Below are 27,216 nucleotides of genomic sequence, written 5' to 3'. Positions count from 1 at the left end.
TTAGTGGTGATTAAGTTCTGGATGCGACGAGTCTGAGGGATCAGGTCAGACATGTAAGGAAATGTAGTTTGTAGGTCCAGAGGAGAGGATGGAGTTGGTTGCAATGATTTAGGTGCTACAGAGTTGATGTCTTATGAAAGGGTGTGGTCAAAGTACAATCTGAATGCCTCCTCTATTTTTTAAATATATTTTTATTGATTTCAGAGAGGAAGGGAGAGGGAGAGAGAGATAGAAACATCAATCACAAGAGAGAATCATTGATCAGCTGCCTCCTGCACACCCCCTAATGGGGATTGAGCCTGCAACCCAGGCATGTGCCCTGACTGGGAATCAAACTGTGACCCCCTGGTTCATAGGTTGATGCTCAACCACTGAACCACCCTGGCTGGGCTGAATGCCTCCTGTACTAGATTCACCTGGTTCGTCTCATATAAATGCAGATTCCTAGATCCAAACCCAGTCCTACTGAATCAGAAACTCTGCACCTGTGGCCAGGGAATTTGAGTAGTTCATCAAGGGAAGCAAAACAGGCTCTGTTTGGGTTGAGATATACACTTATGGTCAGGGAGTATTGCTAATGATTTTAAGAAAGTAGGCAGTGAAGGTAACTATGGTATGGCACCTGTAGAATAATCTGGCTACTAGAAAAAATTGATTTGTTTGTTTTGTTTAATGCAGTTCAGTATTTGGAATAGCTTTAGAACTTGTTTTAGGCAGAGAATCAGGAATCATGAAGAAGATGCCAAAGACAGAAGAAAAAGAAGAGGAATTACAGGTGACTATAGATAATGAATAAGAATGCAGAGGAGACGTGTGAAAAGCACGAGGGCAGGAATAGGACATTAGTTTATAAAGGTGTTTTCCTAGGGAGGGCAGGGTATGAGCAGGAGTTTGGGAAGGTCACATAGTATTTCTCAGCTCTATTATTATCAAGAAATAGCAGCAAAAATCAATTATTGGATTTCTGGTGAGAACCTGTCATGGCTGAGTGTGTAGAGATTGCTCTCAAAAGAATGGTGATGTGGATGATAAGCACATGATCAGTGATTTCTGGTACAGCCTTGTTTAAAAGTCAGGTTTGCTTTTGGACCCTCAGGCCTGCCTTTTGGTTCAGGAAATGTCATTACCTTTGACCCTGCTCATCATAGAGATGAATGGCAGATGAGCTACACAACACCTCCATCTTTGAGGTGTCAACTTGACTCGACTAAAGAGGTATCTACTAAAAGATAGTCAAGAGCAATATGACCTTTTAAAATCCGAGGGATGTGATATATTTCAAGGCAGAGATCTACAATAGAATGTTCTCAAAGACTGACAACTTGTACTCAGAGTCATCAAGTTTTTCTCAGCTCAATTACTTTCAAATAGTAAAGAGGTGATTCTCAAGCTAGGACTGTGACAGGATCATGCAGGGGGCTTTCAGATTTCACATGCCCGCTGTTCACTTCCCACCTCCCCACGCTCCTCCCCAGATCACTCTGATAGGCTTCTCAGGTCAAGAGCCACTGCTGTGAAGAAAATATCTCAGAACCTAAGTATTTCGGGCATTTTTACCATTTTTAATTGCATAAAACAGGTTATCACCACTTCTCTTATAGTTTCTATCCTATCTAATAAAAGAGTAATATGCAAATTAACCATCACTCCACTACACCCACAAGCCATGCCCAACAGCCAATCAGGAGCAAATATGCAAATAAACCCAACCAAGGTGGCTACGGCCACAGAGAGCAGGAGGGAGGCTTGGGTTTCCCCGGCGATGGAGGAAGCCAAGCTTTCCGCCTGCCCTTGCCGGCCTAGGCCTCCACTCAAGGCTACAAAGTTTCAATGATAGAAGATACATAAACCCAAACAGAAATGGCGGCAGCCACGGAGCTGGAAAGAGCAGGAGGCTAGGGTTGCCCCCGGCGATGGAGGAAGCCAGCAGGGGAGTGCAGTTGGGAGGGAACAGGCCTGTAAGGGAGGGCAGTTGGGGGTGATCAAGCCTGCATGGGAGGGAAGTTGGGGGCAACCAGGTTTGCAGGGAAAGGCAGTTGGGAGGGACCCAGGCCTGCAGGGGAGGGCAGTTGAGGGGACCCAGGCTTGCAGGGGAGAGCAATTGGGGGGGACCCAGGCCCACAGGGGAGGGCAGTTAGGGGTGACCAGGCCTGCAGGGGAGGGCAGTTAGGGGCAATCAGGCTGGCAGGGGAGCAGTTAGGCATCAATCAGGCTGGCAGGGGAGTGGTTAGGGGGTGATCAGGCTGGCAGGCAGAAGTGGTTAGGGGCAATCAGGAAGGCAGGCAGGTGAGCAGTTGGGAGCCAGCAGTCCTGGATTGTGAGAGGAATGTCCGACTGCCCGTTTAGGCCCAATCCCACTGTGATCGGGCCTAAACAGGCAGTCGGACATCCCTCGAGGGGTCCCAGATTGGAGAGGATGCAGGCTGGGCTGAGGGACAGCCCCACCCCGTGCACAAATTTCGTGCACTGGGCCTCTAGTAAATCTATAAATCAATGTTTAACAGATGAAAAATCTATTCATGACACAATCACTTTTCCCCTGTCACACAAATATTTTTTAAAGAAGTTTCACTATGGCCAGGGTAATAATAATAATACCCTTATTTCATTAATTATGATAATAGCAATAGTGCCTATATTTGCATAACATTTCAGTTCATAAAGCCACTCTTAGGTGTATTACCTCATTTTTTAAAAGTGTATTTAAAAATTAGGATCATCTTTTACAAGATAGCCTATTAATTAGGGAATAGAAAGCATGTGTTGCAATATGCATATCACTTCTCATAATTCCATTAAAAATAAGACTTCTCTAATTAACTTTATAAATATAAATTGTACCCTGTCCTGGGGGCATTTCAAGGTATTGGCCTTAAATAATAATCCCAAGAACTTTTACACAATCCATTTATCTTTTTCTCATGTCTAAGAAATGAGAAATGGTGTGTCAGCCAGGGGATGACAGTTTTATTTTTTTTAAATATATTTTTATTGATTTCAAAGAGGAAGAGAGAGGGAGAGGGAGAGATAGAAACATCAGTGATGAGAGAGAATCATGAACCAGCTGCCTCCTGCACACTCTACACTGGGGATCGAGCCTGCAACTCTGGCATATGCCCCAAACAAGCATTCAACCATGACCTTCTGGTTCATAGGTCAATGCTCAACCACCGAGCCACATCCGCTGGACAAATGACAATGTTTGAATGGCTCCTGAATGCCAAACTCAGGTGTACATTCTAGCAATGCCCACAGCATGGCCTTGGGATTTAACATAGCCTGGACACCTGTTTTAGTGGCCCAAACCAATTATAAGACAAATTATAATCAATAGAGCCCCGGGAACAGGACTGAAGAATAGATCGTTGCACTGAGATGTGTGTCCTGGTGTTACCCTGTAAGAATGTCCTCTCAGGACCTCTCATCCTGACCAGCTTCCTGTCTTCAGATCTGGGAAGATCTGGATGCTGACTATGCTTGGGATGGGGTTTTAGAACAACCTCATCATGGCATCAGGGTTTCGTTTGGCACCAGAGGCTAGAAGAGAACCTCAAGGCTTGTTTCCTCCCTGCACGTATATTAACTCCCTGGTAGTATTTTTGCACGTTTCTCTCCCCCACGTTAAGTTCGTTGGGAAGGTGCGGCTGTAAATTCCCACTTTTGTTTTTCTTTTTTCCCTGCCATAGTAAGCGTTGCACAAAGTTGTGCAGTACTTAAGTGCCTGCTAAACATTAATAATCACTATTCTAAGTAAAATACCTTTACTTAGTTAACATATTTCCTTTTTAAATTTATTTGATATCAATTAGTTAATATGAAGTGAATCTTTACATTTTCCTCTAGGTCCAACAGTTGCAAATGGTTTATTTGTACTAAAATTGATTTTCTTGGTTCAAAATTTGCTGGCAAACATGATTAAAAGATCCAAGGCACAAAGAGATGTGAATTAAGACTGTCCCATTGGACATTGTCTATACCAGCCAAATCATCGACAGGGTTAGTTATCTTGTTCAATATTGAAGGAGTTCCAACAGTCAGAGCAGTTAGTGTGCAATGTGTCAAGGGCATCGTGACATGGAAATGCTTGTTCATATAGTCCATTAGGGACAAGTTCCTCTTTCGAATGAATGTGTAAATCTTGGTGAAGTCAATGGGGTGAATATTTAAGTGCTTCTCCTTTTTCATTTTTTTTAAAAAGTGTATTTGACTACAAATAGCAAATACATTATGTGTTTGAGAGAAAAATGGGTAGTAAAACCCTCGTACATCTCCCTTGATTTTATTAAACTCGGTATTTGCAGGATAAGGATCATTCTGTCTTAAGCCAAAATGTTCCATATTTTCCCCATTTCTTTAAAAGAAATCCTTGGAGAAAGTGTCACAATATTTTAATGTAATCTGTCATCATAAGGAGTTTGAGCAACATTCCTTTTGGTAGCATCCAGGATTATAATTCAAAATAGATGTTCACAGACGTCACAGGACTGGGTGCGTTTACAAGCCTGTTAAATCTGTAAGTCCCTGAAGCTTATGGTTCTCCTTCCACGGTCCTTATGGGCACTTGACCTTGCTGGAGAAGGAGCCTGCTACTAAATCCAGTTGTCCAGCTTCTTAATGCTTAGCATTGTCCCATGAATACATACGAATACATACACACACACACACACACACACACACACACACACACACACACATCTAATAGATACACCCCACTACATTCCTTCAAACTATTTAGGTAGAACCAACCATACACCAAAACCAAAAATTTATATCCTTAACATAACAGAACCAAAAGTATCATTAATAAATCCTATTCGACAGTAGGAATTTATTTGGGAGATGTTATGGCATAAGAAAATGCATTTTAAAAATTAAATGAAAATTACTGAGACAATGATACTCTAATTGGAAAAATCATGAACTAAACATTTGCACAGTGCCCGGTTACTATTTTAGAAATGCGTTTCTACATGTTGCCTATGTTTCAAAATCTTTATACTGGTTAGCGACCAAACCTCAACAGAACCAACTTTTTCTCACACACAAAGCCCTCCAGGCTCTTCAACCATGAGCAGGTTTGTACTTAATAAAGGGAGGGCGTTCAGCTACCGTGGTGTGCTCTGGCCACGGCTGAATTTCGGTTTCCTCAGGAGCCCATGCTTTAAATAGCAAAGGATGGACTAACTGGATCTTTTCCTCAGACTCCTTCCTGCGTCTCAGGCTCCCTCCTGTAGCCATACCCCTCGTGTGACGCATACAGTCCGGAGACAACTGGCATGCCAAGCCATCACCAGGCTCATCCCCCTTTTCATCCAGCTCCACGGGCCCAGGAGGGCGACAAGAAAACCAACCACCAAATAACTCTTAGGCGTCCCCGGCCAACAACCTCCTAACCCGATCTCCTCCACTTCGCCCTGGCAACCACGACGACGGAGTCGGGCTCCCACCTACAAAGTCCACGTATCCCGTAACCCGGGAGCTATGCTCAATGGAAGGGACTCAAGGAGATGCCTGCCTGGTGACATCGCAGTCACAGTCTGGGAGATCTGCGTCCACGCCGCCGTCCTCCGCCATCCTCAGGGCACGCAGACCTTCCGCCACCACCATGAAGCTGCCACTTGCCAAAGTCAGCTCTGCAGAGCCGAAGGCTAAGGGCTGCGTGGGGATGGAAGCTTCCCCTGGTCTGTGTTTGCAAATATGAAAATGCTCACTCCAGACAAATGTTGGTAAGTCTCTGCCCGATAATATGACACTGGGCAGTGACAAGTGGTCATGTTGCTAAATAAAACCCACATTCATTAGCATGTGCCAGGCCTGATCTCCTGGAATGTGGGCCACGAGTGTGAGGAGGGGAAGAGGCTCCGGGTAATCTGCAAGGAGGGGGAGGCTCCGGGTCTAAAGACGGGAGGAGATCACAAAGAAGGCGGGCTGCAGGCACTCCGTCGCTCTGCAGGGACCGGCCGCTTTCCTTGGGGGCTATTTGTTAACTTGGAAAGGATATTTGAAAACTGTAAATCTTCCAAAGGCAAACAAAGAAACGAACCCTCCACAGGTATAGCCCATTGCAGTAGCAAAAAGGAGCAACTTCTCTTTTTCTTCAGTTTCCTTGCCAGCTAAGAGGTGTAAGTAGGAGGTACAGGGGTTGTTCGGGAAGGTGGGCTGGAAAAGCTGGTCTGTGGATGAGTGCTTCGTCTTACTGGGAATAGACTATTTGCACATGAGAGATAATGAAGAAATGTTCTTTTCCACTTACATATTCAAAGTCGTGTCCTTTTAAAAATAATGATACAATGTGATAAAAATAACATGTTCACTGGAAGGTGATTTTTAAAAGGTATCTGTTCATTTGCTTGGTGGAATTTCAGATAACTTTTTTTCCTTTTGTGAGTTTCAAGTTGCCAAATTTTCTGCACTGAGTCTATATTAATTTCATAATTTAAGCTTTTAAAGGAAATAAACTTCAAATTATTAATTACTGGTCATTTAATACAATGTGACTTATGCTGGCTGCTTTAAATCCTTTTTGGATTAAGGTATACAAACACACAAATAAATAACAAATAAGTAAATACATAAATAGTATTTGCTAAGTGAATTGCAAGTAAAATAAAACAAGATGCTGGGCTCTGGCTGTGTGAGCTGACTCCTTTTAAAGAGAAACACTCTTCGTAAAAGAAGCAAACTTGTATTTTACATAAGAAATATACTCCAGCCCTAGCTGGTTTGGCTCAGTGGATAGAGCATCCACCTAAGAGATTGAAGGGTCCTGGGTTCGATTCCGGTCAAGAGCACATGTCTGGGTTGTGGGCTCCACCCCCCAGTAGGGGATGTGCAGGAGGCAGCCGATCAATGATTCTGTCATCAATGATTTTTCAATCTCTCTCTCCCCCTTCCACTCTGAAATCAATAAAAGTACATTTTTTAAAAAAGAAATATACCCCCAGAATACTTAGTTATAAATAAAATTATTTTAAACCTTTCTACTCAAAGATAGCCTATTGTGATTTTTTAAATAAAACAATCACTCCTCTGAGAAGTTATTTTTTCCAATCAGTAATATAAAATGGAAATTCTGGTTAAAGGAATATATTGGTCATGAATCCAGAACAGGAGACAAGCTATTGCAATGGAGCAAATAGCTTGAGTCTGACAATCCCAGACCCTGAGGTGGGAAATGTTCAACAGTGCATTTCCTATTGTAAGAAGCACAGAACAACTCACGCTGCAAGACAGACTTCCTGTCCGCCCGGAGCCCCAGAAAAATTGCTATGTGGCTTTTGCATAGGGTTCACTGGCCAGATGAAAGGCAGGATCCTTGAAGACAGTTTTGTAGGAATTATAGTGGTGACTGTTTCTGATGTTGACTCTTAATGAAAACCAAGGGCTCAGAGATGCTTTCAACTGTCTTAGCCAGCCAGCGCTGACCAATGGAACTTTCTGGGATGATGGGAATATTCTCTGTCTGCAGTGCCCAGTAAGTAACATAGCCTTCATCTTCATGTGGATTCTGAACATTGGAAATGTGGCCAGTACAAAGGACTATAATTAAAACTAAACTCTAGTTTAGTTGTATTCCATTTCAGTAAATTTAGATAGCCACATGTAGCTGGTGACTGCTACACTGAACTGAGCAGGCCTAGAAAGTATGGAAAGGATACTAAAACATTATGCATTGCACCATGAAAGTAACTGAGCAAATTTTGTTGCCCTCAAATACTGATACTTGGTGACAATTTAAACATGCAATGCAAAAGACACTGGTATTTTGTACTCAGAATGGTCAACCCATTGGTGATATAGGAAGCTGGTTCACAACTATGCATTCTATTTATATGTGGTGGTAAAATTAGTATCAGTGAATATTTTCTCTCCATCTCTCTTTTTCCCTTATCCTTCTATTTATTTATTTTTATTAAATTTATTGGGGTGAATTTGGTTAATAAGATGATATAGGTTTCAAGTGTAGACTTCTATGTTGCATTGTGTGCCCAAATCTCTTTCTTTCTCCCTTTTCCATGTTTCTGTTAGTTGGGAAGCTACTGACCCGGAGATATGATCATCTTCAAAAACAGCCTTTCCCATTCCCACAAGGGCACCGGAACACATAGACATACCAAAAAGCAGAACCATGTTATGCTTTATGGTAATGAATCAGTGTGAAAAAAAGTTGGAAGAGAGAAGAGAGGTGAGTGAGACTGACGCATGGAAACTTAATATTTCAGGTGGCAGGTCATACGGGAAGATGGGTGTGGGAGATGGCCATTTAGTCTGTGCATGAGTGAAGCTCCGATAAACAAGGAAACGGAAAGCTAATGTGATGGAGAGTCATTTAGGAAAGCCTTCAAGGAAACTATGAACACGGGGTAGCACGAAAAACTCCAGGACAAATCAATGGTCAACATCTCATCTGGCCTGCTTCAGAAGGAGACAGTTAGAAGTGGACAACATATACAAAAGTCTCCCGAGGGAGTTAGATCTGTGTGTGATGAGATTCCACAAAAGTAGGAGCCTATGAGCGTTTTTGTGACTCTAGTGCAAAGTATGTATACCTTAGAGATATTTAATTGGCTCAAGTTTACTGATACGTATTTTTTTTTTAGAAAAATAAACTAAATAACATGTAAAAATTCTCCCTTGAAAAACCAGACATTAACACACACATGACTTTGAGGAAAAAGCACCTAACTCATTTGATATAATATTGGCTAACAGCTGGGCATACACTAAGCTAGCTGCTTACGATTAAATTATATCATATTTAACTTAAAACATCTTATACATAGTGCGTCCCCATATTGTTCTATACCAGTGGTCAGCAAACTGCGGCTCGTGAGCCACATGCGGCTCTTTGGCCCCTTGAGTTTTTAGCAAAGGCCAGCTTAGGAGTACCCTAATTAAGTTAATAACAATGTACCTACCTATATAGTTTAAGTTTAAAAAATTTGGCTCTCAAAAGAAATTTCAATCGGTGTACTGTTGATATTTGGCTCTGTTGACTAATGAATTTGCCGACCACTGTTCTATACCATTGAGCCACTAAACATTAAAAAAAAAAAAAAAAAAAAGACTATTAACTACTTTGACTGGATTACAGGGCAATGCAAGCCAATCCATGAGTCCTAATTGGACCAAAAGAATCCAGGGATGTTTATCAAGGGGGTGGCTTCCCTACCAAGGGTATTTATAGCACAAGGGGGTTCAATTTCTCCTTCGGAAATAAGGTTTTGTTCTCAGTGACTGAGAAGCCCAAACTGTAGCCTTGGGATTCTGAAACTACTTTTGACTAAACTTTAGAGTACCTTTATTTGAACCCTATGCTCCCATCTCTTTTTGGTAGCATGCCTAGCGCATTTGGCTCGTCCTTTTCCTTGATGCCTTTGCCTGTCTGTGCTTCCACCGTGAACTCCGGGAAGAAAGGGCCTTTGCCTCTGTATTCTCAAAAGCTCTCGGTCACTGTTACGTGGTCAGTCCTTCACAAACAAAGGATTTGGAAATTAGGTGGTTGAAATAAATAAAAGAACCCAATTGCCTTGTAACTGCATTTTCTAGAACAGACACAAGGAAGTCCTAAGTTTGGCAGGTCGGAGAGCACAACATGGGCTGTGGAGTCAGGGAGTACAGGCTCTGTCGCTCAGGATGTAAGTGACCACGAGCAAACCTAAGCCTCACCTCTGCATCTGGAAAATGGGTATGCTAATAATGCTCCCTTCAAAGGGCGTTGTAACATGTGAGAAGATGCGTATGAAGCCTGTAGCATGGTCATTGGCACAAACAGGGTTCAGTAGATGTTTAGCTATTACCGTGCTATTGTTAAACATTTTGAAAGTAAATAAACATTTACTCCTTTTTTGTGGCATTAAAATAAAATACACGACAATCTCACTTTCTTCTTAAATGTGACCCTCTTTCATATCTCCTTTGTAGAAAAAATATAGTAAGTGTTTTCAAAATTAACATGGAACTGTCGTGCCTGCATGCAGTTGGTGTGGGCACAAAATCTTCAAAAGGCACTACTTCCTGTCCAGCTTTATGCAGCACGGCCAAGGCAAGGATCCCAGGTGACAAAGGTGAAGGGATTGAGAAGTACAGATTGGTAGTTACGGAATATCATGGGATGTGCTGGAAATAACCTGGGGAATACTTTGTATATAGTAATACTTTGTCTAACCACCATGCTGTACACCTGAAACTAATACAAAATAACACTGAATGTACATATATATACACACACATATAAATACACTTTTGACTAAATACTTTAAAAAACAGCATATTGAAGATAACTCCAAAATGGCTGTAAATCAGTAGCATTTGTTACATTACAAGTCTCCTAACTGCCATACAGAATATCCATTCAAGTATTCAAGTATTCATTCATTCATTCATTCATTCAAATATTTATTGAGCCCAAATTACATCCAGGCTCTTGGTGTTTGTGATACACAGTGGACAGGGTGGACAAAGGTCCCTGTCTTCATGGAGCCTACATTCCAACATGAAGCAAAGTTCACCTAAAATAAAGCATCTACTTAGTCATTCCCTCTTTTTATATCAAATACCAGGGTGCCTCATTCAATCATAGCAGAGGTTTATAGGCTAGTAGAGACCCTTAAATATTTTTATTTTTTATTTTTATCTGTTTCACTCACCCTGCCCTTCTGCAACAAAAACTGAATGCAATATTCCTCTCAGATAGAAGGCAGCCCCTGACAGTTATTAAAGCTAAGGACACATTTGCAATAAAGCAGCGGGTTATTTTTACAATGGAGCAGAGTGGCAATGATTAGAATCTTCCCTTGCTAACCAGAAAGATAGTAGGAACGTGATAGCTTTTCTTTTTCTTTTTTTTTCTTTTTTCAAACCAGTTTCACTTCCTTAGCATCAGTCGGATACCCATGAAGGTCTGAAAAAAGAATTTCTTTCCTGGGAAGGAGTTTTGATTGCACATGACTTTCAGCTAACTGTAAACACCACTAAACTTAGGAAATAAGGAGCATTTTAAAGTTAATGCAAGTGACACTTTTGAGAAAAGAGTGAACTACAATGGTGGGATAAAGAGCACAGAGAGATGGGTTGGGTTATCCTTAGCTGAAAGGCGGAGTGAATGTGTTACACTTCTGCGCACACCTGTCCTGCCGACAGGCCCTTTTTACCTGGCTGCCATGAGGTCCAGGAGATGCTGCCACCGGTCATTGACCTTTCCGAGCTTGTACTCGATCTCCGAGGCCTTGCTCTCGTGGCTGGCTCTCGCGAGTCGCTCTCCCATTTGTTGGAGCTGTATTTTGTTCTCTTGGGCAATAGCAATTTCCTCTTGGTAATCCTGAGCAATAAATAGCAACCCCAGAGGTCAGAAAGCATATTCTTGGTACATGCAGCCTGGCTCTCCTAGAAGCATGATAATTATAGTTTCCTACTGTTTGGAAGTACTTCGACACGAGGAACACTGTTTGAATATCCGTCCATGTGCGCAAGCTAGAGTGGAACCTATTATTGGCAGTATGTATGCAGAGTCCACATTGAAGTTTTATGTAGATATTTTAACAAGGGAATAGGGGGTGCTTTCTATTTACATAAAATGGGCATTAAAAAACAAAGGTACACTCATAGATTAAAAAAAAAAAGACAAAACTTGAAGGATTTTAATGCTGAGATATTATACCTTCTTGTAACCACCAACCTGACGTTATAGTTAGAATCAGTTCTCATACAAATAGCTGCCCACAAGGGGCTTATATGATGTGTGTGTGTGTGTGTGTGTGTGTGTGTGTGTGTGTGTGTATTTGACATATAAATGTAAGTGTACGTGTGTGTTTGTCAATCGTTATTGATGCAGAATGTTTTAAGAGTAGTACCTTTGCCCTAGCTGGTTTGGCTCAGTGGATAGAGCGTCAGCCTGGGGACTGAACGGTCCCAGGTTCGATTCCAGTCAAGGGCAGATGCCCGGGTTGCAGGTTCGATCCCCGTTAGGGGGCATGCAGGAGGCAGCCGATCAATGGTTCTCTCTCATCATTGATGTTTCTATCTCTCTATCTCTATCTCTATCTCTCTCCCCCTTCCTCTCTGAAATCATTAAAAATATATATATTTTTAAAAAGAGTAGTACCTTCATTTTAAAGAGACATCCTCTATAATATGCGAATGTTTTATAACACATAAATCAATGGCAAATTAACTCTTAAGAATAATAAGCACTAGTCTTAGAGAATCAATGGGTCTCAAATGCTCTTCCTTTTCCAGTTTTGGCACTAGCTCCTCTTCAGGATTGCTGTGGATGAGGAGCACAGGCTACATGTGGCCTATCTGCAGGAGACAGGCCACTCAATGCTGCGACTAAAGTGATGCTGAAAGGTACCTCCCCTCCACCTCTATCTGCGCTCCCTGTCCAATGACCCTCCTACTCTCTTCCAGAGTGACAAGACCCAATCTTTCGAATCAACTTTTTCATTTTTGACTTAAGCTTCTATTATGCAGCAAATATTTTCTCAGCAACATAATATATGAAGACAGGTATTATAGGAGCATAAACGTTTTAACCTTCTCTTGCTCTAAAGTTAGTGTGATAACAGAGCTATCCTCCCAAGTTAGTTACCTAAGTACAAAGACCCCCTCCCCCCACAAAAAAAAATGAGAGGAGCAGTGAAATTTTACTGTATCCCAGTATTGAGTGCTATCCTTGGGCCATACCCCCACCTACCCTCCTCTTTATATTACTTCAACATGCTGGGATTCAAAGACCAATACATTGGATGTACTTACTAATAGGTATAATATTTCACCATACATTTGAGATAATTTTACTGAGAAATATTTATTTCAAATGAATTAGTCTAAGCCTAATATTTATAGCAAAATAATGCTCTTGGGCTGTCTTTCAGATGAAAATGTTTTTAACTGTTAATGCTGTAGACACCAGTGTCTTGGTTACAGTCTGTTTATTAACTGCTTTTTGCTAATATTGCTAAAATGGCCAAGCCTCGGTGTTATTTTCCTTTACAAAAAAGACAGCACAAGAGGCAAGCTCATAAAGACTTCATTTTAAAAATTCCATAACTTATTTTATATACAAAATAGTAGAGTTAATATTTTAAAGATGATTCCTAACATCGTGTCAAATAGTGTAACAAAATTAACTGTAAAAAATTAAAATTTTTCTAAATTTTAAATTACAACTGTATATCATTCAAGAGCTGGTTTTTTTTTTCCATCCCTGAACTATACATCTTAAATTTCATGAAGAAAATAAATGAAAATATAGATAGACTTAGCCAACATTTATTCTATAGCAAACTTCACTACAACACCTACAGTATGTTAATCATGTCTAGTGGGACATTCGCTGATGCTCAGAAACTAGCAGAGCTGTTAGCAGATGCTTACATCTGAAATCTCTATCACCTCAGCCCACATTTGAAAGGATTATGATATCAAAAATACAAATGTTTATCCTTAGGATTTGCAATTTTAAGTGGAAACCTATGAAGTAAATTAATATTACGTGTTGCTTTGGAGTTTTTCTTTTTCTCTGTGTATGTGTGCATGAATACAGAAGATTTTTCCTAATACCCATTTATATTTGTTTTCAGAGACCTTGGAGGTACTCTTACCAAAGTAAAGGAAGAGACACTGGGAAGGCTAACACAAAGCTTATGAGAAGTTGGCATCATTCTGGGCGAAGGAGATGGAGTGATGAACAAAACAGACCTAGTCCCTGTTCCAGGGAAGCTAAGAGTCCCATGGGGCTCCCACTGCAGACAGATAATGAACAAGAAAGTGGAGAAGACACTGTACACCAGATGGTGATATGTGCGAGAACCATAACCTAAAATATAATGATCGTTCAAAACTATGTGGAAATACCACTAAAATCTTCAAAAGCATTTTTCAATGCTAGTAAATTTGATCAGCCCTATATAGACATAGTAATGTTCTAAATCCATGTGAATATATAAAATACTTTAATAATAATGTATAACTTGAGAATAATACTAAACCAAAATTCTCAGAAAAGTTCTTTTTCCTGTGACTGACTATAAATCCTGTTTTATAAGGAAAATGTCAGCCTAGCCGGGGTGGCTTAGTGGTTGAGTGTCAGCCTATGAACCAGGAGGTCATGGTATGATTCCTGGTCAGGGCACATGCCTGGGTTGCGGGCTCAATCCCCAGGGGGGAGAGGGACATGCAGGAGGCAACTGATCAATGATTCTCTCTCACGTTGATGTTTTTCTCTCTCTCTCTCTCTCCCTCTCTGAAATCAATAAAAAAACATTTAAAAAAGAAGAAAATTTCAGTTTAATTGATTCTAAGATTTTTTTTTTTTTGTTCTTCTCTGTGAGGTTACCTCCTACATATAAATGATGCCCACTGGACCAGTAACTACAAGTCCAAAATATTGAACATTATCAGCAAATACTCTATTTCATAACAAATTGAAAATATTCTCTGTAGAAAGACAAATACTATGTGATTTCACATATATGTGGAATGTAAGGAACAAACTATAAATGAACAAACAAAACAGAAATAGACTCATAGATACAGAGAACAGACTGATGGTTGCCAGGTATAAAGGGGGTTGGGGGACTGGGTGAAAAACGTAAAGGGATTGAGAAATACTAACTGGTAGTTACAGAACAGTCCTGGGGGAGGTAAGGTAAAGTGTAGAAAATATAGTCAAGACTATTATAATAACTATGGTACCAGGTGGGTACTTAAAATATCAAGGGACCACTTTACAAGTGTATGATTATCTAACCACTCTACTGCACACCTCAAACTAATACAAAATAATACTGAATGTAAACAGTAATTGAGAAATAAAATTTAAACTTAAAAGTAAACGAATACACAAAAAGAAGAAAATCTTTTTAAAGTAAAGGAGGCCTTTCCATGCAAGTTTATTTTATATTAGAAAGATGAAACGTTCGTAAGAGAGTGCTGCTTTGATGGAAATTGTGAGCAAGGCCTATCGCGCGCCTAAGCACCAGGAAGGGTGAAAACAGATGCCGCCGGGCACCCCCTACCTTCTTGAGCTTCTCTATCATCTCTTCAATGAGGATGTCTCCATTCTGGGAAACTTTGCTCTCCATCTGAGTCAGCCATTCGCAAAGCTCCTTGTTCTTTTCACTGAAGACTGCCCATTCATTCAGTCTCTCGCTGACCTGCTGCCGCCGGAGGGAGAGCTGGAAAGTTGAAAATGGGCGAAAACGCAAAAGGATGGTCAGAGTGGAGCTCGTACCCAGAGGGAAACAGCCAGCAAACTCGGGGAGGACTGATATGAACAATAGTGCGTCTCCTTAGGTGCTGCTCCCTGAGGCTCGGTCCTGGGAACAATGCCCTTAAATACAAGTGGGAGACCTGAACCCCGTCCTTTCCTCCCGGGGAGACACGGGCACAGTCACGTATTACAGGTGCTGACACTCCAGCTTCACACGACAGCTGGTTCCTTGTGGATAGAATACAGGATGGTGCAATTTTACTGAAAAAGCCGAAGTTTTTAGTAAAACTAAAAACAAAGAGCAGTGAATTTACCTGGGGTGAATTCTGGTAGGAATGGAAAAGACTAAGAAAACACAAGTTTTGGAGACAAATGTCACCGATGTTAAGCTACTCCAGACAGCGCCGAGGAGAAGACTACACTCCCTCCTCCCTGCTCCCCTTTCCTCTAGAACTCGGACAGCACCGTGCACAGTATCCGGGACCCCTATGATTTTGAATTTTCTGGTGAATGTGACTTTTCCTTTTTCATTCAGAGAGTCAAGAGTGCAGCTGATGCCAAGACCGGTTTGGCTCAGTGGATAGAGCGTCGGCCTGCGGACTGAAAGGTCCCAGGTTCGATTCCGGTCAAGGGCACGTAACTTGGTTGCGGGCATATCCCCAGTGGGAGGTGTGCAAGAGGCAGCTGATCGATGTTTCTCTCTCATCGATGTTTCTAACTCTCTATCCCTCTTCCTTCCTCTCTGTAAAAAATCAATAAAATATATTAAAAAAAAAAAAAGAGTGCAGCTGATGGTTCTGGTTCAGTGATGTCCAAGCTGAAACTATATTTTCCGAATTGGAACTTCTCAATGCCACCATTTCCCAAGAAAAAAAAGTAGACACTCTTGCCCTTGAGACTTAAGATGAATAGGTCTTGCTATGTGTAGCTTCCTCTTCTCCCCAATCTTGGCCATGGACAAGAGTGAATTCTAGGGCTTTTCTCAACCACATCTGCAGGAAAGATGACTGCATCAGAGAAAAATAGTATCTATTTCTTTGAGAGGAAGGTAGTACTATCCACATTCAAGAGATAGGAATGGAGGTTAGATGCAGTTGAGGCATTTATTTATAGTCGGTGCGAGGTAGAAGCAGCGAAGCCCGAGTCTTTGATACAGGCTGTAATATAACATTATGATCAAACATCTGGGCACAGCTGAGATTCAAAACAGTCTTCATCATTTACTAATGATATGATTAGGGAAAGGCTAAGCATCTTCTCTTAAGCCTTACTTTTTTTCATTTGTAAGTTAATCTTACGATTGGTTCCAAAACTCTTTCAACAAATATTTATTGTCTATGAGTATGGTGATTACCAGAGGGAAATGGGGGTGAGATGTGGTAGAAGAGGGTATAGGGGAGATAAATGGTGATGGAAGGAGACTGGACGTGGGGTGGTGAACACACAACACAATATATAGATGCTGTATTATAGAATTGTACACCTGCAACCTATATAATTTTATTGACCAATGTCAACCTAATAAATTCAATAAAAAATATTTATTGTTTGCAGTAAACCAGTGTCTACCAAGCATTGTCCTACATACTGGAATACAGTAGGCTCATAATAGAATACAAACAATAAAATAATTTAAGAAAATGACCAGTAAATACTCAAGACTTAACAAAAACTGGTCATTAATATACTGTAACCACTGTATATGACTCTAGGGCATCATTTGAGTTTTTCATTTTTTTTTCTCCTTGACATTCATGCATTCTACATCTCCACCAAGCAGCTAGAATATACGTATATCTCTGGTGTTGATCCACACCGAAATGTGGCTTTCATTTGCTTACGTAGAGCAAGAGCTGGGAGAGAAACAGGTAGGCTCCAACTAAGTTGCACTTTTGGTTACAAATTGGTGCCAAAAGGTTTTCAAAAGATTTAATTCCTAATGGGGACAGCGTTTTCCGTGTGGTTTGTAAAACCAATATTTAAGCTGCATGATAAGGGAACGCTAACATCTCTTTCTTTGGGTTCAGTTGAAACCCTCCAATTTACCAGCTTAGCACTTACATTTTCTCCAGGGCATGAACATACTGCTTTTGCCAACAGCTGACGAGCACTGGCTAAAACCTCCAGAGTGAGGCAGCTGAACAGGAAACACATCCTCCACTACTTCAAATATTTTCACCATGACAATTTGAAAAACACCGAGCTATCACAATGAGGATATATTTATGCCTCAACTAGAATTACACACGGATCTACAAACCCAAACAGGAATAAAAGCACGCGTGACCTATGGCTGCACAGTCACAGCCAGGCATCTGGGGAGCCTATGTGAAAACAGGACACTTTTCTATATGAACTCTCCTCTGCCAAGTCTACTTACAGCGCATCTTCTGCATCCTCACCCCCTGGTGACTCCCCGCTGCTCACTGACAGCTCCCACTGGAACCTGCGCAGACTCCCTGCTCTTGGCAGAGCAGTAGTGCTGTGTTTAACACCCGTCTGTAACTTTGAAAATGAGACCTAGGCACAAGCTCACTTCCTTTTGTGGTTTTATCCTTGATAGAACATCTCCGGAAACACTAAGTGAAGACCTAGTAACTAATCTACTAGTGTATTCCTCCTTACACTTCTCTCCTGGCGGCCCCTTTGGCCTGACGGTGAGCAAACTCCCACTGATTTAACTAATTCTTTTAGATTGAAGTAATGTGAGGTAAGTATGCTTTAGCTTCGTGCCTTAAGATGCTCGATATAGAAAGTTTCTAGAAACACTATATACTCAACCTGCTTCTTCTTTTTTTAAGTTTTAGTCCACTCCCAGGTGCAAGTATTAATGTTGTCATGGCAACAGCAGTTTTCAAAATGTATTTCCAAACAGACTGCTGTCTGTATACAGGGTGGGGCAAAAGGAGGTTTAGAGTGGTTTGTATGGGAAATAATACAATAATTAATAAATAATAACACAAGAATAAGCTGTTTCATGTACTCACAACTGTCTACCCTGGATAATCCAGGTGAGCAATTTTACAACTTTTCCCTTTTTTCTTCTTCCAGCTTCAGATATAATTGACATATAACATCATGTACATTTAAGGTGGAGTGTGGTGATATTTGATAGGTGGGTATAAAGAGAAATGACTATGACAGGTTAGTTTGCACTTCCATCACCTCCCTTAATTACCTTCTGTGTGTGTGTGGTGAGAACATTTAAGATCTACTCTCTGAGCAATTTTCAAGTACATAATACAGTTTTGTGACTGTATGATATACTGTGTTATAATAGTCACTGCTGTGTGCTTTAGGGCCCCAGAACTTATTCATTTTATAACTGGAAATTCATACCTTTTATATCTTATTGTATTTTTAAAATATTTTTTTTTATTGATTTCAGAGAGGAAGGGAGAGGGAGAGAGACAGAAACATCAATGATGAGAGAGAATCACTGATTGGCTGCTTCCTGCAAGCCCCCTACTGGGGATCTAGCCCAGAACCCTGGCATGTGCCCTGACCGGAATCGAACCTGGGACGCTTCAGTCCACAGGCTGACGCTCTATCCACTGAGCCACACCAGCTAGGGCTCTTATGGTATTTTTGCACAGTACATTTCCTTAAAGCAAAAAGTGTTAGATAATCACAATCTTCTTAATTTCCAATAGATTCAGAAACCTTGGCATTATTTTACATTTAGAGGAACGCAAACATAAAGGCATAAAATAAATGTTCGAAAGTCTTGTCTAAATTATAAGCATAAGAACACTTAGCTGTTCTACACATTGGAAATAAAAAGAAATAGTCTTTGTCCTCCAGACCTTCATAATCTTGCAATCAAGTCATAAACATTTAAAAAAAAAAAAAGAAAAAGCTCTGGCCAGTTGCTCAGTGGTTAGATTGTCAGCTTGCAGACCAAAAGGTTTCAGGTTCGATTCCCTGTCAAGGGCACATACCTTGGTTAGAGGTTGAATCCCTGGCCCCAACAAAGTGAGCAGGGGGAAACTAGTCAATGTCTCTCTCTCTCCCTCGCTCCTCTCTCCCTTCCACTCTCTCTAAAACATAAGAAGAAAAAGAAGAAGTGGGGAACCGTACACTCACCATGATGGCACACACCAAAAGGGATGTGGGAGTTCAGAGGACTCTCTAAAGTTTCATCTCTCTGAAAGCTTTATAGACATCCACCAGCCAGAGAAATGGATCTAGCCCTGTGGTCGGCAAACCGCAGCTCGCGAGCCACATGCGGCTCTTTGGCCCCTTGAGTGTGGCTCTTCCACAAAATACCATGGCCTGGGCGAGTCTATTTTGAAGAAGTGGCGTTAGAAGAAGTTTAAGTTTAAAAAATTTGGCTCTCAAAAGAAATTTCAATCGTTGTACTATTGATATTCGGCTCTGTCGACTAATGAGTTTGCCGACCCCTGATCTAGTTCAAATCATTATACATAATGTACTGGAAAGTATTGAGTCAGCGAGTGCTAGATGTTGCTGAATTTTGAGAAAAACAAATAACATAAAAGTAACTAAACAGCGTTGTGATTAATTTTCATTATTTGTACCCACCAAATTAGCTTTCATTTATGTACCATACCATGATAAATCTTTACATTAAAAAATATGTAATGTATTGATTTTGGATTAAAAAATTCAGATAATAATAAAACATGTGATTGACATTATCACCCTCCAGGTAAATTTCTCACTGTCTTCACTGAGAATATGGAGCTCTGTGGAAAGTGGCTAATTAATTTTTAACTCAAAACATTAGCACATTTATGAAAATCATCTCTTAGGTTTCTCCCTTTTAAAAGTATAGCATGCATTCGTAGGAAACTTTTCACACCTTTACCAAGTGCACTCCAGAATTTTCCTCTTGCTCATGGCCTGAGAAATGTCTGGGTTTTAATCTAACCATACAGAGGGAAATTTACCTACCAACAAATTTCTTGTGGCTGTTAAATGAATTAAGAGTCTATAAGCCTCTTGAACGCTGTTTTAATGTTTTCTGAAGCATGAAGAGAAGCATTGCTAACGCTGGGGGAAGTGGGAGGAAGGGAGAGAAGAGATCTCGATTGGAGCATAGCTGGCCTGAAAGGGGAGCCATAGCAGGCTCCTTCTCAAGTGTCTCTTCCTCATCCTCCACACCTGCTTCTCCCCAGGTAGGGCCCCTGCTCCACTCCTCTGCCTCTTTTAAGCTGCCACCGTGTCCAACACATCTGTTTGCATCCTCTACATCAAGCATGTCAAACTCACGGCTGGCAGGCCGCATGCCTCGCCTCTGCTCCCCATCTCAGTTCAAGAGGTATCCTCTTCAACAGGCATTTTCTTCATTCTCCGCAATCCACATTCCCCTCAATTTGCTTACATCTTTATACATTGTTTTATCTTGTTTATACCCAGTTTTTCCTTCACTGTATAGATCCTTCTGACTGATTTTAGTCTCAGCACAATTATAAACTTGATACTAGCAGCATCTACTATAGCTTGTGAAATTCACAACAATTATAGTGACTGGTCGGTGGGACAAATATGCATCACAGCCTATTATGTGTCAGGTAAGACAACCAGGTACAGGAAGGAGGATGGCAGACATGGTCCCTGCTTCCTGGAGGTGTGGTCTCAAGACTCCAGCTCAGGGCCTGTTCTTCACTTGAGGGCCTTTAATCAATGTTATTCCTTTTGCCCCGCATGTCTTCTTGTTACCTTTCCACCAATCCTTTCCTTTCATTTCCAAATCAAAACTCAATCTGGTGTCTCTTTCAAGGTATTGCATACATAGAAGGAAATTATAATTTGAATTATTAAAAATAACCATGATAAATGGGCAGTAACAAAGTGCCATGGACAGAACCATCCCCACAGTATTATCTAAACCCGCACCGAAAACAATGGCTTTTACACGTTGAAAGTAAGAAACAGACCACCAATATCTACCCAGCAAAACCACAACCATGAACCACAGAACTGTGTTTCCTCTTAAAAATATGCCAGCCAGTGAAAGAGAGAGCAAAATCCAGTTTGAATGAAAGCATCTCACATGCAATGGTAAGACATAATTTGCCTTCATCTAAAATATTTTTTATTACTTATTGGGGTGACATTGGTTCACAAAACCACATAGGTTTCAACCGTACAACTCAACAAAACATTGTCCGCACACTGCATCCTGCGCCCATGGCCCAAAGTTCAACTGAAATATATCTGTAATAACAGATTTCTCCCTCTGTGCCTACTATGAGTTATGAGACCCATCCAAATGGGAGCCACGCTACTTGACATCTCAGATCATGGCCCTTTACCATCCATGATGTAAAGCACACTTACTACCTACCTTCTATTTTTCCTAAGTCTGATTCTCCCAAGTTTCAAAGAATAGCCATAATTTTAATATCCAAGAAAAATTCTTATATGCACACATTTTATGATTTCTAGACTTCCTTTTTGTTATTGTTAATCCTCACCTGAGGATTTTTTTCCACTGGATTTTAGACAGAGTGGAAGGGAAGGGGAGAGGTATTCCACCTCCCTGAACTAGTGCGGAGTCCAGAACTCCTCTCACCTGGCGGCACAGTTCTTGCCACTGCCTCTGCAGAAGCTCCCCACGTTCGTTCAGCATGGAGACATCTTCAGCGCTAATGTAGGCACTGAGGGTGTCCTTCAGTAACGTCAACTGGGCCAAGTCATCTGTCCAGCTCCCCACTGCAGTTTCCAATTCCTAGATTAAAGGCAAACAAACAGGCAAACGTGAATACTCATGGACATTCATCCTCAACAATTTCTGAAGTGTATTGGCAATCCCTTCTTGATACAATTACCTCTCCACCCCACTCTGTTTGAACATCTAACATAGTATCTAGTTATTTTCTTCTGCATAATTTGATTGTTTTCCAAGTTCTGATAAAATATCTGGTTGCCTACAGAATCTTTCCACCATCTACTCATCGTTCCACTGATCGTTTTTGATCATCTTTTCTAAGTTGAAGAGTTGAAGTTGCATTACCTCATTGACCTTCTTTACTTTTAAATTGACTTCATAAACTCCTAGCCCATCCATTTTTCTTGTTCTCAGTTACTGATCATATTAATAAAATATATTTTTTTAAACTCAAACTCTTAAATTTAACTTTCATGTTCAAACACCTTCTGTGAGTTATAAGGTAAAAGTTGAGAAGGTCTAGTGATAATTTTACTCAAATTAAAATAACGGGCTGAATGCATTTTTTGCAGGATTAGAGATTTCTTTGAGTAACTTGTCCATATACATATCTTCTGATTTTGGGGAGAGCCAATTTAAGAAAAAAATCATAAAAAAAATATTTGAATAGGTTGACATTAGTTTTTGCAATGTTTGAACAGATTTTGCAATTTGCATAGCTAATGTTTTTTGCCAGCTCTTGATGATCTTAGATTCCAGATAATTTAATATATAAATAGAATATTTCACATGGCTTTTCCCCTCTCTTTTTGTCTCTTCCCATAGCAGACAAGTTTCCAAAGGCAAAGGCAATTAATGGCACTGTCAGAGGCTAATGTCCTGGGCAATTTAAGCAAATGAAGTTTCAGCCTGAATTTTCTAGGTAATTGTCTTGCTTTGCTGCTAAGGGTGGTTTGGGGGAAGAGTAGAAAGGAGCTGGATCAAAGTGCATCCTTTTAATCTCCAAACTTAATGGCAGGGCATGTTTGTAAGTGTCGTGTATTTTGGGAGATGAGATCCCATGGTAACAGGATTTGGCTGAAAGATCAAATCGTCCAGGTGTATTACATATGCAGCATTCCTGTTTATATCCATAGACATATTAAGTTGCCATGCCATTGCAAAGGTTTTCCTCTTTTTACAAGTTTTTAAGCCCCAACTCAAACATCAGAATTGGCATTTAGATTAAAAAAGTAACAACAGCCCAGCCGGTGTGGCTCAGTGATGGAGCATCAACCTATGAACCAGGAGGTCACGGTTCAATTCCTGGTTGGGGCACATGCCAGGGTTGCCACCTCAGTCCCCAGTAGGGAGCATGTTGGAGGCAGCCGATTAATGATTGATGTTTCTATCAATCATTGATGGTTCTATCTCTCTCTCCCTCTCCCTTCCTCTCTGAAATCAATAAAAACATGCTTAAAAATAAATAAATAAAATAAAATAAATTAAAAAGTAACACCACCACCTGAAACCAACTCTTTCAGACTCCCAGACTCCCTGGCTTGAGTCCATGTGGTAAAAATAAAGCCTTTGGACTCAGGCAACCTTGATATTTACTAACTTTGAAAAGCTATTAAACTTCTAGAAGTCACGGTTTTCAAACCTGTAGTAGGGAAATAAAAGGTTGTTCTCGTGAGCTGTGCTCACGACATACAGTCACTGGCACAGGGAAGGGGCTAATAAATGCCCATGCCTGGTTATTGAAGGTTTCTTCAGTCATTTTTCATGCATTTACAATCACGGGTTTAACACAAACTCTTTTTAAATCTTTGCATATTTATGCATTCATACCTCGTGATTTTATTTTACTCACCATCCACGATATAAAGCACACTTACTACCTTCTACTTTTCCTAAGTCTGACTCTCTCAAGTTTCAAAGAATAGCCATAATTTTAATATCAAAGAAAAATTCTTATATGCACACATTTTATGATGTCTATATTTCTTTTTTGCTGTTGTTAATCCTCACCTGAGGATATTTTTCCATTGGATTTTAGACAGAGTGGAAGGGAAAGGGAGAGGTAGAGAGAAACATCAACGTGAGATAGACACATCGATTGGTTGCCTCCTGCACATGCCCCGACCAGGGCCAGGGATTGAACCTGCAACTGAGGTACTCGCCCTTAACCGGAATCGAACCTGCTACCCTTCAGTCCACAGGACGATGCTGATTTCTAGACTTCTTTAATAATTAATCTTTCTTAAATGCTTAACTTCTTAGCCAAAGTGAAGCAGAGAACTGATTAAAATCCAAATTACTAAGTATGTGTGACGTCTTAAACAGAATTACTCTAGTGTAGTGATTTGCAAATGACAGGAAACACGAGGATGTGGATAATTTGGGGAACAGAACATTTTTAAAGGTGGTTTTGATTTGACCTGCATGTGGCTCAGCAGAGAACTGCTGTTTGGGCACTACCCTTGGCTACCCAGGTGTGCATGGAAGGCATCCTTCAGCCGCTCCGTCATGTTGGTCTCAGTGAGCTAGTGGTCTGCATTAGCCACTGATTTGCTTCCAAGTGCACTTGGAGGTGTCAATCATAATCTGTCAGTGGGGGGCCCTGAGTGACGGGAGGACTGTGTCCCAGGCAGTGACTGAGGTCAGCTATTTACAGTTGCTGTTCCTTACAGTAGAGTCTGCACAGCAGGGCGTGCCCCTCCAGGCCATTGTCTGCTGGGTCCCCAAGCCGCCCAGCCTTGCTTTCCCTCCCGTGAACGATACTCTTCTGCTACAATGAACTCTCCGTGTGGCTGCCTTAAGAGATCACTTCTGTTGCAATACACCCGGAACTCGCATCTGCATGCAGACGCCATAGGAGTGTGACCTGGTTATGCTTTCAAAGGCATAATTACAGCGGAAGCACACAGGCAGGTCACAGGTAAAGCTCAGTCCAGCCCAGCTGGTGTGGCTCAGTGGTTGAGCATCGACCTATGAACCAGGAGGTCATGGTTCGATTCCCAGACGAGGCACATGCCCAGATTGCAGGCTCGATCCCCAGTGTGGGGGGCATGCAGGAGGCAGCCGATCCATGATTCTCTCTCATCATTGATGTTTCTCCCTCTCTCTCCCTCTCCCTTCCTCTCTGAAATCAATAAAAAATTATTCCAAACCAAACCAACCAACCAACCAACCAACCAACCGACCAAAAAGCTGAACCCAGTCAGTCACCTTGCAGCGCATCTGCTCCGCAATGAGCTCTTCGTGGTGACCCGGCAGAGGCTGGGAAAGCTTCTTTTTGAAAGCGCGCAGCTTCCCCAGGGACTCGGCTATTCCACTCTCACATTTCTCCCAGTCCTAAAATGGGCGGAGGAAGAAAAAAATTCTATGCATTCTTTTGTAGGTAACTGGAGGAAAAATACCCTCTGAATTCTCATACATCAATTATCACCTGATTTTTTTTTTTTTACCAGACACATGTATTTCTTTTGTAATAAAAAAGTAAAAGAAAGAAAACACAGAAATCATAATGGAGACTTGATTCTTTACAGCACCCTACCTACAGATGAACTCTTATCTGCTGTCTCAGTGCCAATGCAAGTTAAATTCAACTAAACAAATCCCCTTGATTTTGTCTAATACCCCCCATTCCTGGCTTCCCCCTCCTTCACAGCCCTCCCCAGGGATCCCTCCCCACACCTCAAGTTACTGAGTTCCAAAGAAAAACAACTAGAGTTGCTTCTAATAATTCGTGTGGTGCCAAATCATGTTGCATTTTTCTTTACATTATCTCTTTCATCACTACCCATCTTTCTTTGTCTGGGTAATTTCTGTGTTCTCTCCCGGTGCCTTATTTTTAACACAGCAACCCAGAGGTGCTATTTACCGAAACTGTCTTCTTTAAGAAGTGTTGACTAGAGATCTCCCATACTCAAAATGTCTTTTGGTTTCTAACTGACCTGAGAATTTGGCTCAAGATTCTGATTTCACTTTTAGGGAATTTCCTAGAGTATGTCACCACATTCCCTTTCCTAGTCACCAGGAACAAACAAGCAAGCAAACAGTGGATCTTGGTCAGATTTGCTCTAGTTCCCCTTACTAAAATACCTCCGTGTTCCTGGGCCACACCGAGTTCATCAATGCTAAGCAAAGTGAGTAGACAGAAAGATCCTCTTTCTACTTAAATCGGACAGCATTCTCAATTTAGTCATCCCACATTTTGAAACCTATCAATCCACAGTCAATAACATTCATTGATCCAAAAGGGAAAAGATCACGTCCTCATTTATTATAACAAAATTAAGAGTGATGATAAAGTAGGTGACCATGAAGAACATAGAATTATAATGCTTACATTTTTGGCACATTTACTCAGAGTATTAAATTAGGAGATAAAAATAGATAAGCATTTTGTTATTGCTGTGGGGGGAAAGATACAGTAACATGAGGCTGTCCAAACATTAGAATTTAGCTTCATAAACTCCTTAGGCAAGTAGGACCTCGTGTATGATTTAAGATAAAACAAACTTTAACAAGAAAAGAATGGGGATTTCCCTTTCCAAGGATGGCTTAGATTCTGAAACTATAGCCAAGTCTCTTTACTACATGAATTATAAGGAAATAGCGAAATGTCACGGTCTGCAAACATCTGTCAAAATGGATGTTTCACACGCCAACAAACAGACTGACAAGAAAAGCAAATGCAGTGAGTCAACCATCTCGCCTTATTAGGTCCTAGGAATGTGTCCAATAATCCCAGCACAGATAAAGAAAAACATATGATTAACATGTTCTCTACAGAATGAGTTGCAATGTTTTTAATCCTTTCCTGAAAGCAAAACTGAAGAAAAAAGAATCTGGCATATTGTGTTACTGATGAATTGTGCTGTGTTGCAAATAATTGTTCTTTAACAAATGTTCAATGACATTTTTGATTGTTTCCCATACCCAGGTAATATATCATTAAATAAAATTTAATAGGATAAACCCAATGGGTGTGTACACTTTAAGTATTAAAAAAAACAACCTACCCATAAAATGTATTCCATTCACTTGAGTTATTACCTTTGATCCAAAAAGTCACAGGCCAATTTAAATAGACAATCACATTAAAGTGTTGGTGAGTATCAACATATTTAAATCTTTAGTATTTAGCTGTGTTCACTTTTTTAAAAATGATATTATTAACAATGACAATTAGCATCATTTATTGATATGTGCCACCATGATTTACCTTCAATATTTCATTAAATCCTCGTAATGCAGTATGAAGGATCATACCCACTCTACAGAGGAGGAAACTGAGGTTGAGGGAGGTTGAGTCAACCAGATTACTTGGTATATTATAGTTTTAATTTGGGTTTATCTAAGTTCAGAGCCCATACTC

At 40.7% G+C, this 27,216-nt stretch overlaps 1 protein-coding gene across 8 annotated transcripts in view; it reads right to left on the bottom strand.

Moving 5' to 3' along the window:
- The window catches only part of SYNE1 (spectrin repeat containing nuclear envelope protein 1), a 400,736-nt gene that overhangs the window by 42,067 nt on the left and 331,453 nt on the right, over positions 1 to 27,216 (bottom strand). For 6 of the 8 annotated variants that reach the window (XM_080663595.1, XM_080663598.1, XM_080663597.1 and 3 more), the window contains 4 exons: positions 25,062 to 25,187; positions 21,756 to 21,911; positions 15,021 to 15,179; positions 11,154 to 11,320 (listed from right to left, as the gene is read on the bottom strand). In XM_080663595.1, the coding sequence (XP_080519721.1) occupies positions 11,154 to 11,320; positions 15,021 to 15,179; positions 21,756 to 21,911; positions 25,062 to 25,187 (608 nt within the window). Of the gene's footprint in view, positions 1 to 5,515; positions 5,753 to 11,153; positions 11,321 to 15,020; positions 15,180 to 21,755; positions 21,912 to 25,061; positions 25,188 to 27,216 lie in introns of those variants that run through there. The other 2 variants (XM_080663602.1, XM_080663603.1) reach the window with 1 other exon arrangement.

The sequence above is a fragment of the Plecotus auritus genome, assembly GCF_963455305.1.
Source record: "Plecotus auritus genome assembly, chromosome: 4".
NCBI classification, from domain to species: Eukaryota; Metazoa; Chordata; class Mammalia; order Chiroptera; family Vespertilionidae; genus Plecotus; species Plecotus auritus.
Note: the sequence above shows the minus strand (reverse complement) of the source record. Positions and strands in the feature narration are given on the sequence as shown.